We start from the raw sequence: 16,135 nt of genomic DNA, 5'->3' as shown, positions 1-16,135 counted from the left end.
TTATATGGAATCCATCAACCCTCCACACACCTCTTTCTTGAAGGGAAGGAAGTTGGATCTTCTGATTCTGATCATTTGGGACATCTTGAACAATTTGCCTTGGATAAACAGTGATGCAGTCCAGAAAAGTGGTGGCTTTTGAAAGTGCTGTCTGCTTTATTTTGATCTGATTTGATCTTTCTTCAACTTCGAACTTTCTTACACATTGTTCACTTGTACTGTCATACTTGAACCCACTTCTGCTGTTTTCTGAACTTGGGATATGAGCTGTTTAGTCAAATGTTGACTGTTTGCTGCCTCCACTGGTAATGCACTGTAGCTCTGGATTTGAATTGCCTGCATCTTTCTCTTGCCCTCTACCTGAAGCAACTTTTAAACTTTGATCACCATCAGTTGTGCCTGATTTCATAAACCCGTTTTTACTATGACTCTGGGAAATTGTCCCTGGCCAGACCTTTAGAGATCAAATTCTCCCTTTTTTTTAAAATTATTATTCTTCATTCTGTGAATGTATACTAAATCTCTTGAGGCTCTCACTGCAGTTGTTGGCACAGTATTTTTGTACATGAAAGTAACCAATTCTTTCCGAAGTGAGTTTTCATTTCAGTGGAATTACTATCAATACATCAGGGAAATAAACTTGGTTCCTGTTGGGGTATTGTCCAGGAGTATATGTTCATGACTGTTTAGTGAGAAATGACTTGTTTTGCAACAGTATTTGGCCTTGGTGCCAGTTGTGGCAGGCAGACCATTTCAACATTAACTGCCCCTAGTTCTACTGAACAAATTGTTAGTATATAGCATGGTTTGAAAATTTCCATATTCAAATACTAAAGTGCAAGTTAAGATGAATTGCACTATTCTCCATCAAGCCACTTTCTGCAAATTGCTCATGAACTCTGAGCAAGAGTAGGCTATCTGGCCTTTTTTTTTTGAGCCTACTCCACCATTCAGTAGAATTGCTCTTGTCCTTTGAACCCTTGCGTGTACTTTTGAATGGCAGTCTACGTTTTTGTGGAATTGGCTGCTAATAGCCAGTGAAACTAAGACTGAATTTTCTAGCATGATGCAGGAAGCAAATCATGAATACTGCATTTTTTTTTTAAAGTGTCCTTTTCAGTCTTTGCAAGAAATCTATTTTACCAAAAGGGGCTTTGTGATTTGCTTCTGAAAGATGTCTTTTAAAATCTAGTGAGCAGTTATATTTTGATTTTTAACTTTGGAGGAGGGTGGTTGGTGGGCAGGATTTGGGTGGAGGAATGGGACAAATTGAAAGGTTTTTTTGGAATGTGGGGGGTTTAACGTTTCTGGATCAGAATGTGATTATTGCCTTGTCTAGCAGAGTGGAAGATTTTTCAACCTTTAGCAGGTCCTAATTACTCAACTGCAGGGTGGAGCGATTCATCTCAGATGAGCAGTCCAGAGCAAGACAGTGAGCACTTCAACAACAGTGGGGATTCTGGACAAGGGGACTCACGAAGCATTACTCCAGTGGATATGCCAGTGACCAGTCAAGCTGCCACCCTCTTGCCTGTACACGTCTACCCTCTTCCTCAGCAGATGAGAGTGGCCTTCTCCACTGCAAGGACCTCTAACTTTACCCCTGGATCCCTGGACCAGCCCATTATCTTTGACCTTCTGCTCAATAACCTTGGAGAAACATTTGATTTTCAATTGGGGCGATTTACTTGCCCTGTGAATGGCACCTATGTCTTCATCTTTCACATGCTGAAGCTAGCTGTGAATGTCCCACTCTATGTAAACCTCATGAAGAATGATGAAGTCCTGTGCTCAGCTTATGCCAATGATGGTGCTCCAGATCATGAGACTGCCAGCAACCATGCTGTTCTGCAGCTTTTCCAGGGAGATCAGATTTGGCTTCGATTGCACAGAGGTGCCATCTACGGTAGCAGTTGGAAGTATTCTACCTTTTCTGGCTACCTCTTGTATCAGGACTGAAACAATGTGCTTGAATAGCTAAAATGCTTTGCACTCTGATCACTGTACCTCTAAGGCTCACTGAAGAGAGTTGCCAGAGATGACTTGTTAAACTATTGTAGTGGTTTTGTGGAATTTGGGTTTGCACTGATTGGGCACTTTAACCTGTGATGCCTTGCTGGTAGAATTGTGAATATATTGTTACAGAATGTTATGACTTGCACTTGTCAGTCGAAGACAACTTTCTGTGACTGTTTGAATTGGATAGATTCCCTTAGCAAGATATCCTGCTATTTACAATGCCTCATGGTGCCTCAATAAAGATATTCTGCACTGTTGGTTGGTGTTTTGAATGGACAGTATAGCTGCTAAATCCTGTGCATTTGACAAATTAGTTAACATTTTGCAGAGTTGTCAAGTGAAACAGATTTTGCTGCAAACCACTATCAGCACAAGTAAAATGATTTAAGGAATATTTTGCACCTTCACACTTGTAATGTTGCCTGACTTACTGAATTTTACTTTTAAACCTTTTCACTTTTCCCTGAGAACCCATCTTGCGTTAGCTATGCTTTTGAGATGGCTGCATTCCTGAAATTTTGGCTGAAGGTTAAAATTCCATGTTAGTTGATCAATAAAATCTTCAATTTGCCAATGGGTCAATATTGCCTGCAGATTCATCAAGCAGTTGATTTTGAATGTGTTTGAGAATTTTTCTTTCCATTTTCATGGAAATGGAGAAACTGAAATTGCAGAAACTGTACCAGAAGCAAAGATCCTCTTTACTGGAGAGTGCTTGTATTTCTCCAGTTCCCAAACTGCATTATTGCATGAGTTTTCAAAAAACTTTTATTCTTATGATATTGAGATTTACCCCATGGTGAACCTGCAAATTAAAATGGGTGGGTAGGAGAAATGAAAATCCTCTTCAATAGCAGATTACACTTTGAGCAAACAGTAAGCTATTGACCAATCTGCAATACCAACCTTTTTTGCTAAGATGTGCACATTCTGTGTATATTCTAAGCTCTTCCAGAAGATATCAGATCAATTGTTTCAAGGATTTGCATGCTAAATTTAATATGCTGGAAAATGTTCAGTGGCAAAGCTCCTTAGATTAAATTTTAGGTGAAATATCTCTCCAACTGTAAGGCAATGTTAATTATACAATCTTTGGCTGGGGGGTGTTACCTTCAAGGTCTTTTTTTTTGAAGGAGGGGAATGTTTAATGAGTGCACAGATTGTTCACAAAGCAAGCAAGTTTAACATTTAAATAATAGCCTTTAACATCTAAGTAAAGTGCCAAAACGTTACTAAAAAGAAGACTCCATTTTATTTCTGTATTTGAGGCATTGGGAGCATTTATCAAAACTACTATAATGTTTCTAATGGCATTTTAGAATGCTGTGACAAATGTTTCACCCTGATAAATTTTTACGTTTTTGGTTGCTGTGTTTGCTTCTGATGCATAATAGCCACTTTGACCCTTTTTAAAAAAATATATCAACACGAGCTGAGGTAGACTTCTCCCTAGTTTTCATTAGCTGTGTGCAGGTGAAGAAGTAAGGAATCCTTTACAGGGACTTAAGTTTTCAAACAGGAAAATTTTAGTACTTCTGGGCATTTAGCTTGACCAACTGAATTCGTCCTTTAAAGAAATTTAAGATTCACATTTCCATGGAGCAGAGAACAAAAGTCATGTTAAAATAACTCCGCAATTCAGCATGCACCATTACATCATTTAGATCACTCTCTTTTTTTTTTCCCCTAGTACCAATCCATTTGCAACAGAATACTTCAGTCACTTTCAAGTCTTTGCATCTCTAATATACAAAGTCTACAGATTCACTTGTTCTCAATTTCACTATAGAGTAGTGTGGTAAATTTATACTGGAACTCATCAGACTCCACCACCTTTTAAGTGAATCCAAAGTATTTACTCATAAACTTTTAAGACCTTCCTTCAGCCATTGGAGAAAAGAAGTTGCTTGCATTCTTTAAAGATGCTGTCCCATACAAGCATTATTTACTACCTTATCCCATCTTGAATTCATTTACAAGCTTATCCTAATACTTTGACTTTTTTCAACTCTGCCTTTAGTGCAACCTGGATGGTTTGGTACAAAACATTCAACTTTAAAGTCACTAATTCACAATTGTAAATGCAATTGATAATTGGGCTGAAGCTAAATCAATTTTCTTAAGCCTGTGTGGCTACAGCAGCTGTTGAAGTTGATTGTTGCTTATACAGGCTGATGCAGTATTGGTATTCCACTATTGGGAAAAATAAATACACAGCCTGGTAACCTAGACTTCCTAGTGTGTCTCCATGTTGAAAACTCAGCTCTGGAGAGCTGCAGCCCAAGAGTTCATTCTGCCCATGTCCATATATCTTCTACCTGACTATTTCAGTTCCATTTTTGAGCACTTGTCACATCACCTTGTAGTAAATGCACATCTGACTACTTAAATGTTGTGGGTGGAGTTGCAAATCCTCACCCTCTGAAGGTTTCTCTCCGTTCCTCCTTCCAAACTTCTGTCTCAACCTTTTTTAAAATCTGTGCTTCCAGTCATTGATCACTTCACAGAGGCGAAGGTTGCTTCCTATCTATGCCCCTCGATTTTACACGTGTTTCATCTCTAATGACCACCTGAGTCTGTCTCTCAAGCAAAGCACCCCAGCTGAGGTGCTATCGTGGTAAATTTCCTCTGCACCTGCACTGCTATCGCATACTTTCTATAATGTGGGTTCTAGTATTCAGCAAAACTCTAGCTATGGCCTGACCAAAGTTGTTCTATAAACTCTCTGCCTCAGCTAATAAATACAAGTATTTGAAAGGGATCTAATTTAAGATTAACAACTTTATCCACCTGTCCTGCTTCACAGTCCTACTGTCCATAGCATTAGTTTCTCCTCCGATTTGAGGAATGAGTTAACATCAACCTGTTCATTTTAAGTTACTTGTCTGTTCTGGACTCCTCTCAGCAAATGAGAATCTATGTATTGATCACCTTGGCAGGCGGTGACCTAATTCTCACTGAACTGCTAAGTGAGAGACCCAGTTAGTATTCTGGGGATCGAAGTTCAAATCCTGTCATGGCAGATGGTGAAATTTGAATTCAACAAAAATCTGGAATTAAGAGTATAATATTGATCATGAATCTATTGTTGGATTTTTGTTTTGAGGAACATCTCAATGAAACTGCTATCCTTACCTGGTCTGGCCTACATGTGACTCCAGACCCACAATAATGTGGTTAACTGGGTGGCACAGTGGTTAGCACTGCTGTCTCACAGCGCCTGCGACCCGGGTTCAATTCCTGACTCAGGCGACTGACTGTGTGGAGTTTGCATGTTCTCCCCGTGTCTGCGTGGGTTTCCTCCCACAGTCCAAAAATGTGCGGGTCAGGTGAATTGGCCATGCTAAATTGCCTGTAGTGTTAGGTGAATGGGTCTGGGTGGGTTGCACTTCGGTGGCTCGGTGTGGACTTGTTGGGCCGAAGGGCCTGTTTCCACACTGTAAGTAATCTAATCTAAACTCTTCTCTGCCCTCTGGGCAATTAGGGACAGGCAATAAATGCTGGTCAGTGACTATCTCCTCCTGAATTTTTAATAGTAAAGTACAAAGTGCAGTTGTTCTTGGCCTCTTGCAAAATGTCCAGCTTACAGAGGAGGAAGTTTTAGATTAGATTAGACTTACAGTGTGGAAACAGGCCCTTCGGCCCAACAAGTCCACACCGACCCGCCGAAGCACAACCCACCCATACCCCTACATTTACCCCTTACCTAACACTACGGGCAATTTTAGCTTGGCCAATTCACCTGACCCGCACATCTTTGGACTGTGGGAGGAAACCGGAGCACCCGGAGGAAACCCACGCAGACACGGGGAGAACGTGCAAACTCCACACAGTCAGTCGCCTGAGTCGGGAATTGAACCCGGGTCTACAGGCGCTGTGAGGCAGCAGTGCTAACCACTGTGCCACCGTGCCGCCCACCAAGTGCTGGATGTCTTGATGGTTAAAAGTGGATAAATTCCGAGGACCTGATCAGGTGTACCTGAGAACTCTGTAGGAAGCTAGAGAAGTGATTGCTGGGCCTCTTGCTGAGAAATTTGTATCCTCGATAGTCGCAGGTGAGGTGCTGGAAGACTGGAGGTTGGCAAACGTGGTGCCATTGTTTAAGAAGGGCGGTAAAGACAAGCCAGGGAACTACAGACCAGTGTGCCTGACCTTGGTGGTGATCAAGTTGTTGGAGGGAATCCTGAGGGACAGGATGTACATGTATTTGGCAAGGCAAGGACTGATTAGGGATAGTCAACATGGCTTTGTGCATGGGAAATCATGTCCCTCAAAACTTGATTGAGTTTTTTGAAGAAGTATCCAAGAAGATTTGAGGGCAGAGCAGTAGATATGATCTATATGGACTTCGATTGGAGGTGTAGTGGACAGCGAAGAGGGTTACCTCAGATTACGGCAAGATCTGGACCAGATGGGCCAATGGGCTGGGAAGTGGCAGATGGAGTTTAATACAGATAAATGTGAGTTGCTGCATTTTGGGAAAGCAAATCTTAGCAGGACTTAATGGTGAGGTCCTAGGGAATGTTGTTGAACAAAGATACCTTTGGAGTGCAGGTTCATAGCTCCTTGAAAGTGGAGTCGCAGGTAGATAGGATAATGAAGAAGGCATTTTGGTATGCTTTCCTTTATTGGTCAGAGCATTGAGTACAGGAGTTGGGAGGTCATGTTGCGGCTGTACAGGACATTGGTTAGGCCACTGTTGGAATATTGCGTGCAATTTTGGTTGTCTTCCTATGGGAAAGATGTTGTGAAACTTGAAAGAGTTCAGAAAAGATTTACAAGGATGTTGCCAGGGTTGAAAGATCTGAGCTATAGGGAGAGGCTGAACAGGCTGGGGCTGTTTTCCCTGGAGCGTTGGACGCTGAGGGATGACCTTATAGAAGTTTATAAAATTGAGGGGCAAGGATAGGATAAATAGACAAAGTCTTTTCCCTGGGGTCGGGGAGTCCAGAACTAGAGGGCATAGGTTTAGGGTGAGAGGGGAAAGATATAAAAGAGACCTAAGGGGCAACCTTTTCACGCAGAGGGTGGTGCGTATATGGAATGGGCTGCCAGAGGAAGTGGTGGAGGCTGGTACAATTGCAACATTTAAGAGGCATTTGGATGGGTATATGAATAGGAAGGGTTTGAAGGGATATGGGCCGGGTGCTGGCAGGTGGGACTAGATTGGGTTGGGATATCTGGTCGGCATAGACGGGTTGGACCGAAGGGTCTGTTTCCGTGCTGTACATCTCTATGACTCCATAAGTCCTAGCACCAGTAGGCACAGAACTGTAAGAATGAGTTCCGGTTTTAAAAGGTTGTGGAAAACTAGTCATGCTTTTCCATCTTTTGTCACCCTTGCTTCCCAAGTCCCTTGGTTTTGCCTCGAGAAGGCACAATTTTCTCTAAAGCGCTCCCCAGTGATCAATTCATTGTGCTGCAGGAAATTACTGCTGCTGTCCTGCCTGTGTCTCTCCTCCTTCCCCTTCCCCAAAAAGAGATAAAGACTCCTTTCCAGTTTTGGATGTATGTGGTCTGTGCTGATATGGAACCTGATGTTCTGTGTCTGATCCATTTATGAAAAGGTCTGGAGCAGTCATACAGGTATGATGCCATGCCCTCTAGGAGGGCGTCTATCCTGTATTTTTCCTTTTAAAAAATTGTAGGATAGCTTGCAGATGCTGTAGGGGTGGGAGCGGGAGAAAATAAGTGTTGAGTTGCTATTCTTGTCTCTGTGCTCCTTCAATAGACAACTAAAATACAAACGTGCATGGTCCTATTGTGCCCTATCTACATTGGCTGATGCATTTCCACACTTGATGTGTGCATATGCACAGTTGCAATTCTTTGTTCCTTCTAGGATTAACTTTTCTCTTAGCTTGGCCTTTTTTTTTAAAAGATCTCCTTCCTGTTTCTAATCCCCGTCTGACTTGTCGCTCTTGTTCTGGCCTCTCGTGCATTCCCAATTACAGTTGCTCCACCATTGCCTGTGCTATCCTTTTCCCAGACCCCAAGCTCAAGGGCCTGGAACTTTTTTATTCCTTGCACTTCTTTGCCTCTTCATTTGAGCGAAATCTAGCACTGACTATTTTTTTTGGGTGATCTGATCCAATATCTCCTTGTGCCACTCACTTTTTGTTTCAGGGAAGCACCCCTGCTATTCATTTAAAGCTATGAAAATACAAGTGGATATAGTAAGGTTAAACATTTGAAGGCTGAAAACAATAACAACAGCTGCCTCAGTCTTTTCCCAGGTTTAAGCATTCTGGTCTATTCCTTTTTGGCCAGGCCTGGTATAGATAGCATCAGATGTCACCCTTTCAAAAGTGTTGGCTATATATTTTTGATTTTAGTGGTTTATTCATTGACTAGCTCCAGTTTTGAGCTTGGGTAGTGTAATAGACTTGTTTGATTCCAGCATGTGAATGGCTTTTTTTTCCATGGGCTAGCATCCTTTAGTGATAATTCCACCTTGAGGAATGATCATTCTCTTCCTCCTTTTTGAAGACTGAACCTCTTGCCCTCTGGCTCGGGTGCATACCATTCTCACTTTGCCCGATTCCCATAGGAACTGTAGATAGTGTGTGAGCAACTTGGAGCACAGCTTGGATGTTCCAAAAGTGTGGCAATGCAGCTAAGTAGTTTAACAGAGGACAAACCAATCGTGAAGAGAGAGAGAAGGAAAATATTCTTCTCTCTTGTTGGCCTTTTTGTTCTTACAAGATCTACATAAATCTCAAATATTAAAAACAACGATGTGACAAAAAACTGCAGGATACTGTTTTCTTGTATAGCTGCAGTAACTGTTTAAATGGTTGTGTTGTATGCTTGAAAAGCAGTGGGTAGAGATGTAGTACATCTCTACCTACTTTATTGCAACTTGAGTATTTAAATGTTACTGTAGGAGCAGGTGATTAAAATCACAGTAACAAATGCAGAAACTACTCAACATTATCTAATTATGCAACTCCTCTTTTTGGTTTTTTTCCCCTGTCTAATTGAAGATCAATCCCTCCAGATTTTATTGTATCACTGATAATACTTTGGGCCCATCCATGTTCAATCTGCTCTGACATACTGCTTGCATTTTGATGTGACAAATTCCACCATAGCAGCTGAGATGACCAAAATTCTAGAAGGATTAAAAAAAATTAAATCACTTGCAACTTTTAGCAATGTTTAATTTGCCAAATCTCTCAATATTGACCAATCCTTCAAAAGATCTTTGCTAATCTTTTATAATTTTTGAAATTTCTCCATTAGCATTGTGCCTTCAGGTTTCTGTAGGCATGTCCTCCTTCCCACTCATTCTCACTAGCAGAGAGGATGATGCAAACCAAACTAGAACATCTGAAATTGTGAACCAGTACTATTGAAAAATTTGTTGACTCAAAACATTTTAAGACCCCCATCCATCTGCTGCATCTTTACACTTGACTACTTCTCTCTCTGTTCCTTTTATCCTTCTTTCCCCCCCCCCCCCCCAAAGAGTTTTCATTTGATGTTGGATTTACGTTTTAAGCTAGTGGACAGGATGTCCTTCACATTGTGAAAATACATTTTAAGCAATACACAAAATAGGATCTTGAAGCCCTTTTAACTGAACGAGTAATTGAATTTCGGCTCGCAGTAAGAGGTAAAGTTGCTATATGTATTTTAAACTTGTCTAAACTCAGTCTTGCCACCTGAGAATATATTCTTTTGGCTGTGAGGGATGCTTGAACACTCCTCCTGTCTGGGTCCAATTAGTTCAAGTAAATCTGCCTTTTTATGATGCAAGTGTCCTGTTGTTAGGAAGCCCTTTCATAGCCAGTGAAACTCCTGAAGAGTGGTTACAATTGTAATCTTGGAAACTCTCTCAAACCATAATGTGACAATTTTTTTTAATTTCACATTGATTAATGCATAATTCCCTTGTTCTTTAAGTTCCAAAAGCTTTTGTCTTGTCATGGGGAAACAGCTTAACTTACTATACAGAAGAGTATCCTCTACCAGTAGAATAGAGTCCCTACAGTGTGGCCCAACGAGTCCATATCGACCTGCTGAATTCTCTTTTCTCTGAATTCTCAGTTGTAAGATAATTATTTGTCAGCAACTAGTCTCCCCCTGTCTCCCTGGTTTCTCATCACCCTCTACTCTCTTCCTAATTTTAGATAATTAGTTCTAGGTCCACAGAGGGCTGTAACCAAACCTCTCCATTAAAGGAAGATGATCTGTTATAGCCTGAGGATAACCACTGCTCATCAATAAACAAGACAAGATGAAATCAAAATAGTGCTGTAGGTAGTCAGCAGGTCTTCTAGTATCTACTGGAGAGAGGTAGCATTATAGCTTCGAGTCTGACATAACTCTTCTTTGGGCAAAGAAGAATCATAGTAAACTCAATCCTGACTCAGCAGCATCAATGAAGTGAGAAACAGTTTCTCCAGCACTTGGTTTTGACTTCTGTTTTTCCAATATCTATAGAACTTTGCATTTTGAGTAAGGTAGGATCACCAGTCTCCAAGTCCTATGTTGTTGCCATCATTCTGCATCATGCTCCTGCTGTCCCCTTTCATAGTTCAAAGATCTTTGTCCACTTTGAAACTCCACTCCAGAAAGTTGTCATGATAATTCATAATATACAAGATTTCTGTGTCTAATATGTTTCAAGAAGATCACCTTTTCATTCCTCTTAAATTCCAGTATTTTCTGACCACCCAACACGACATTTCCTGAGAAGGCAGCCACTTCACTCCATATAATAGCACCTTTCCTGAATGGCTTGCTACACCCACTGTCTATTAATTAGAGACACAATATGGTCAGCTCCCTCAGTGTGATCTATTCCAATACCCTGTGCAATTGAAGCAAGATTTCCCTACTGTTAATCCTTTGCCTTGCATCGAAGGTCATATCATTCCATTGCTTTTCTAATTATTTGCTATAGCTGCATGCTACTGTGCCTCATGGGTGAGGGCACCTAGATCTTTCAACTACAGCGTTCTGTAGTTCCTCACTTTTTAAATAAGGTTTTGCTTTTCTAATCTTTCTGTTGATATTCACTCACTGTGCTCTTAGCTGCCAAATATTTGCTTGCTCATGTGTCATGACTATAGTCCTATGACATCTTAAAATCATTCGCTTTCTGTTTTGGCGATTTTTAAGTCAGTAGTTCACTGTAAATGTTGCACATCTGCTCTGATATTAGCTGTGTGTCTACTCCGTAGCATCCTGCTAAATGATATTAAGCATTTGACGTCTATATGTCGAATAACCTGTTTAAACACCTCCATTAAAACATTGCTTTCAGATCGGATTTATCAATCAATAAATTCTATAAATAGTCATTTTCTAATGTGTTTAACTGAGAAATTAACTCCAGTATTAAATTAATTTCCTAGTTTAACTAAGCAGCTTTTAATTTGAAAATTCCCTCTAGTTTTTCCAGATCAGCCATTTACTTCTGGGTGATCGTCACTAGAGATATTTTTGAAGGTCTTGGTTTTCTGACCTGTCGCAGTCAGACAAAATGGCCGTTCTGTCTAAATATAAAGAATTAAATTGCTGACTAGACTCAAGAGGTTGGTGTTGTCCATAATTAAAGATAGTATTTATATCAAAGTAGAGGTTACCCGTGCTTACATCAACAAAATTTAAAATCATTCCACTTTGAGGGTTGAAGGTTAGATTAGAAAAGATTTAAAAAAAAACTCAAAAGTCTGCCACTGCCTCCTGGTTGCTCCAGTTCAAACATTCTCTGGAACAAAGATTGTATGTGGCAGTTATAATAGAGGGCAAGATAAAGGGGCAAAAGATAATGTAAGAGGATAGAAACAAAACAGACCAATTGACCTATGCATTTAGGTATAATCTCCCATCCTAAAATAATTCCATCTGATTATTTCAAAACAAAAGCCCACCCTAAATAAATCAATACAGCAGTACAAATACATAAGGATTGGACAATAAGTCACATTGTAGCTGAGAGAAAGTTAGGACTGCAGATGCTGGAGATCAGAGCTGAAAAATGTGTTGCTGGAAAAGTGTAGCAGGTCAGGCACCATCCAGGGAGCAGGAGAATCGACGTTTCGCGCATAAGCCCTTCCTAAGGAATCACTGTAGCTGATGTGCTGCAATCCTTGTTCTGTAAATAGCTCTACATATGTTCTGACTGCAAACCAAACTTTAAGGTCTGCACATTTCTATAATTTGCAACCTCTTTCACACAAGTAACCTGGGCAGTGTTTAAAAAAAAATGCGCTAGGATCTCATTAGCTGGAGTGCACTGGCTGAAAAAGTGGTGAAAGCAGATTCACCAGGGAGCTGGTGAGATGGGTAGAATGGTTATCTGCCGTCTGATGCTATTAATGGAGAGAACTGTTCAATTCAAACTGCTGATCTAAGCAACTTGTCTGGTGGAATGCGGAGTACTGTGAGACTAGCAAAAAAATCCCCCAACGCTGAGGTTTCCTCATGCAGCTATGTTTTCAGTTCAACGCTTCTGATGTTAGTCTGGCAGCAGTTTTGCCTCGACTATGATACCTCTCCCATCTATTTCCCCCCTTCCCACCTCACGCTTCTAAAAGCAATAACTCTTATTTCCAATATGGATGAGCAGATGGAAAATTGGATGTGGCTGCCCGGTTATTTTAATCTTTGGAGTAGATCAAAGCATAACTGCTGTCTTGCAGCATTGATCTAGTCACTCGATTTGATGAAAATCACTGCTTGAGTTTAACGTAGTATTTACATTGTAGAAACTGGCCTTTTAGTCTAGCAAGTCTGATTCACTGGGTCCTATATATAAGTCCCACTCCAGGACTTGAGCACACACATCAAGGCTGACACAAGAATGAGTGCTGTACTGTCAGAAGTGCATCCATGAGCAGGAAATATTAAACCAAATTTAACTAACTGCTCCGGTGGGTGTCGGAGATCCTATGACATTATTTTGAAGATCAACAGGGGAGATTTCCCCCGTGTGTTGGCCAACACTTAACCTTCAAGCAACATCACTAAAATAAGATGTTATTTGATGATGGTCTCATTGCTGTCTGTAGGAGTCTGCTGGGCACTCATTGGCTACCATGTTTGCTACATTACAACATTGACTTTCTCTTAAAAGCAGAGATGGTGACATCTTGAGTCACTGACCTCATATACCAGAGACTCTGGCGAATTTGGGTTCAAATCCCAGCAGTATAGCTGGTTCCGGCAAAGGTTTCAAGGCACTCATTATTGCTTGTTGTAAAAATACGTTTGGTTCACTAATATCTTACAATTAACCACTAATTCAGTATATGTGACTCCAGACCCACCTTCCAACTGCTGAGCAAGCCACATCGTTCAAGAAAATTAGGAATAGGCTGGGTCTTGAAACTAACAAAAAAAAGGTGCCTGAAGACATCCTGTGGTTCTGAAAAGCATTATATAAACCTGTCTTCCTTTCTAATCAGCAAATCCCCTGTTCATCCCTTGTGTACTTATGTGGCTTTGCCATAATTGCTTCAACTTGCTTCAACCACTCCAGTTCCAGATATTGAGTGAGTGAAACATGCATCATGGAGCCAGAGCCATGGTGCAGCTGTCAATAAGATGAAAAACACCAGTCCCTTGATTTTAGGTAGAAACATGTGAAGCGGCCAAAACTTCAACAGCTAACCATCCTGAGGCTTTTACACGTGATCGAAAACAAAATACTGCAGACGCCGGAAATCTGAAGTGGAAGCAAGAAGTGTTGTAAAAACTCAGTAGGTCTGGCCACAACTGTGGACAGAGAAACAGCGTCAATGTTTTGAGTCCAACGTGACTCTATTAAATTGGCTAAGCCAAATTTAAAATTCAGTCTTTTTTAAAGTATAATCATTTTGATCAGCAGAGCAATTGCAAAGGGTGATATTTAAATAATAGGTGTTGATGCAAGTTTTCAACAAGAAATATGTTAAAATGTGGGCGGCACGGCGGTACAGTGGTTAGCACTGCTGCCTCACAGCACCAGAGACCCGGGTTCAATTCCCACCTCAGGTAACTGTCTGTGTGGAGTTTGCACATTCTCCCCATGTCTGCTTGGGTTTCTTCCAGGTGCTCCGGTTTCCTCCCACAGTCCAAAGATGTGCAGGTTAGGTGAATTGACCACGCTAAATTGCCCGTAGTGTTAGGTGAAGGCGTAAATGAATGGGTTTGTGTGGGTTGCTCTTCAGAGGGTCAGTGTGGACTTGTTGGGCCGAAGGGCCTGTTTCCACACAGTAAGTAATTTAACCTATCAAGCCATATAAGCTTTGAAAATGTGATCCTCCTCAGCTATTTAAGAATTGAGAAGCTGCTGCTAGTGGCTGGAAATAGAGGTGCAATTATTTTTTAACTTGTGCACCGTGAGCGCAAATGTGCTGGTTCCATACTTGTTCTTTGTGGTTGTGAGCCCTTTGGGGTGATCTGGGTTGTCCCTGCAATGATCAGATTTGTGCTCCAGGACACGTGTCGCACTCTCAAATTTGGAGGGTCTCACAAAAGCAGTGAATCACAAATTGAACCGTGGTTGTTTAGATTATATTTACATTCCTATACAGTTTCCTCTTATATGTTCCATCTTAAACAAACAAACTTCCCATGAAGAAAACATAATGGCCAATATAATGCACAGACACACGGTTACAGATGACGGTTACAGGCCACAAAGCTGCGCACCAGAAGGTCTTTTTGCAACCTTGGAACATCCCAAAGCATTCTATGGCCAATTGACCACTTGTCAATTGTCATCGTTTACGTAATATAGGACATACTGTTGTCAGTTTCTGCACAGAAAGATTAATGGATAAATATTGATCAGGACAAAGGGAATTTCGGGTCTCCGAAATAGTGTCGTGGTATCTGTACCTCTACTTCATAAGGCAGGTGGGACCTGGTTTAATGTCTCAACTGAAAGATTTGCATCTCTGACAGAGTAACATTCCCTCTGTCCTACATTGGATTGCACATCTCTGGAGTATGACATTTGGTGTTTGCTTAATTCTGACAATATGGCCCATCACTGGCTTGAGGGAAATGATAGTTGGCCAGAATATTGCAGTAGGACATTTGCACACAGTACTTGACCACTTCAGTTTAATGGATTGTACAAGGTACCCTGAACAGAAAAGCTGAACTAACTGACTTGGGCTCATTTCTCTTCACAGGCCATGGCATCTTACCACAAATGAGGCAGACGCATGAGTAAATTACCACCACAATCAAGTTTGCACAGTTTTGCAGTTTACAATACATACTTCTCACAGTCTTGATAAAATATACAAACAAAACCGTCTTGGTGGTGTGTGTAACACTGCCCGTTCTTGCATATTATAGTCTGTATAGAGACATGTCCTTATGCTGGTTCTCATTACATCTCAGACTTCAGGGAAATTGAACTTCATCTGCTGAACCAGTTTGGGAGCCTGAGAAAAGCAGTGTCTTAAGGGTGCATGGAACATCATGCCAGTGGTACAATCATTGCTAAATTGCTCAAGATGTTTATTGTGGAAATGTTTTTGTGTCTGAATTGTAAAGACAGCTACACTGTTGATGCCTTGCTTACATTCAAACACTTAAAGTATTTTTACTAAAGCTATGAAATGAGAAGGGCAACGATCTTATTAATTATACGGTAGCTCGTACGGTCCTCATTTCCCTCGGGGAATGTTCTATGCTGTCATCTGTTTAATCTGCATTGAATGTGAGTTGTGTCAATTTGCAATATGTAGGGATGCAGTTTTCCTCTGCTATATTGAGACATTTCAGATTTTACATGAAATGGTATATCACCGTTTTCTGGATGTACATTGATTATGTTTATAGCCATTAAATGTATGTTTGGAACAAGACAATAAAATATTCTCTCAAAAATTAGGGTCCTGTAGCAGAAATAAAACTAACCCACCACCCTGCTCCCTGATTTTTCACCTTGCCTCTGTCTTTTGCAATTTGAATTGCCTTTTATAATCCAGGATGAAATGTGACTCCATACCTGACTGCGTAATTTTCATGGACCACTTTGGAGGATTCCTTTCTTTTAAAAATTAATTTAGGGACTTAGAAGGTGGGAATTTTAGATTTGTGATTCCTTCGGATATCATTTCTGTTCTGCCCTGATGTAAATAGAAATTGTTACGCTGGTTGG

General features: G+C 40.8%; 1 protein-coding gene across 6 annotated transcripts in view; it reads left to right on the top strand.

Annotated features, from left to right (window-relative positions):
* caprin2 (caprin family member 2) overlaps window positions 1–15,752 on the top strand; it is a 61,094-nt gene extending 45,342 nt beyond the window's left edge. For 5 of the 6 annotated variants that reach the window (XM_060839500.1, XM_060839502.1, XM_060839501.1 and 2 more), the window contains one exon: window positions 1,391–1,959. In XM_060839500.1, the coding sequence (XP_060695483.1) occupies window positions 1,391–1,959 (569 nt within the window). Of the gene's footprint in view, window positions 1–1,390; window positions 1,960–15,155 lie in introns of those variants that run through there. The other variant, XM_060839503.1, reaches the window with a different exon arrangement.
* Window positions 15,753–16,135: the final 383 nt, after the last annotated feature.

The sequence above is a fragment of the Hemiscyllium ocellatum genome, chromosome 19 (assembly GCF_020745735.1).
Source record: "Hemiscyllium ocellatum isolate sHemOce1 chromosome 19, sHemOce1.pat.X.cur, whole genome shotgun sequence".
In the NCBI taxonomy this organism is placed as follows: Eukaryota; Metazoa; Chordata; class Chondrichthyes; order Orectolobiformes; family Hemiscylliidae; genus Hemiscyllium; species Hemiscyllium ocellatum.
This window is presented reverse-complemented; position numbering and strand designations above follow the sequence as displayed.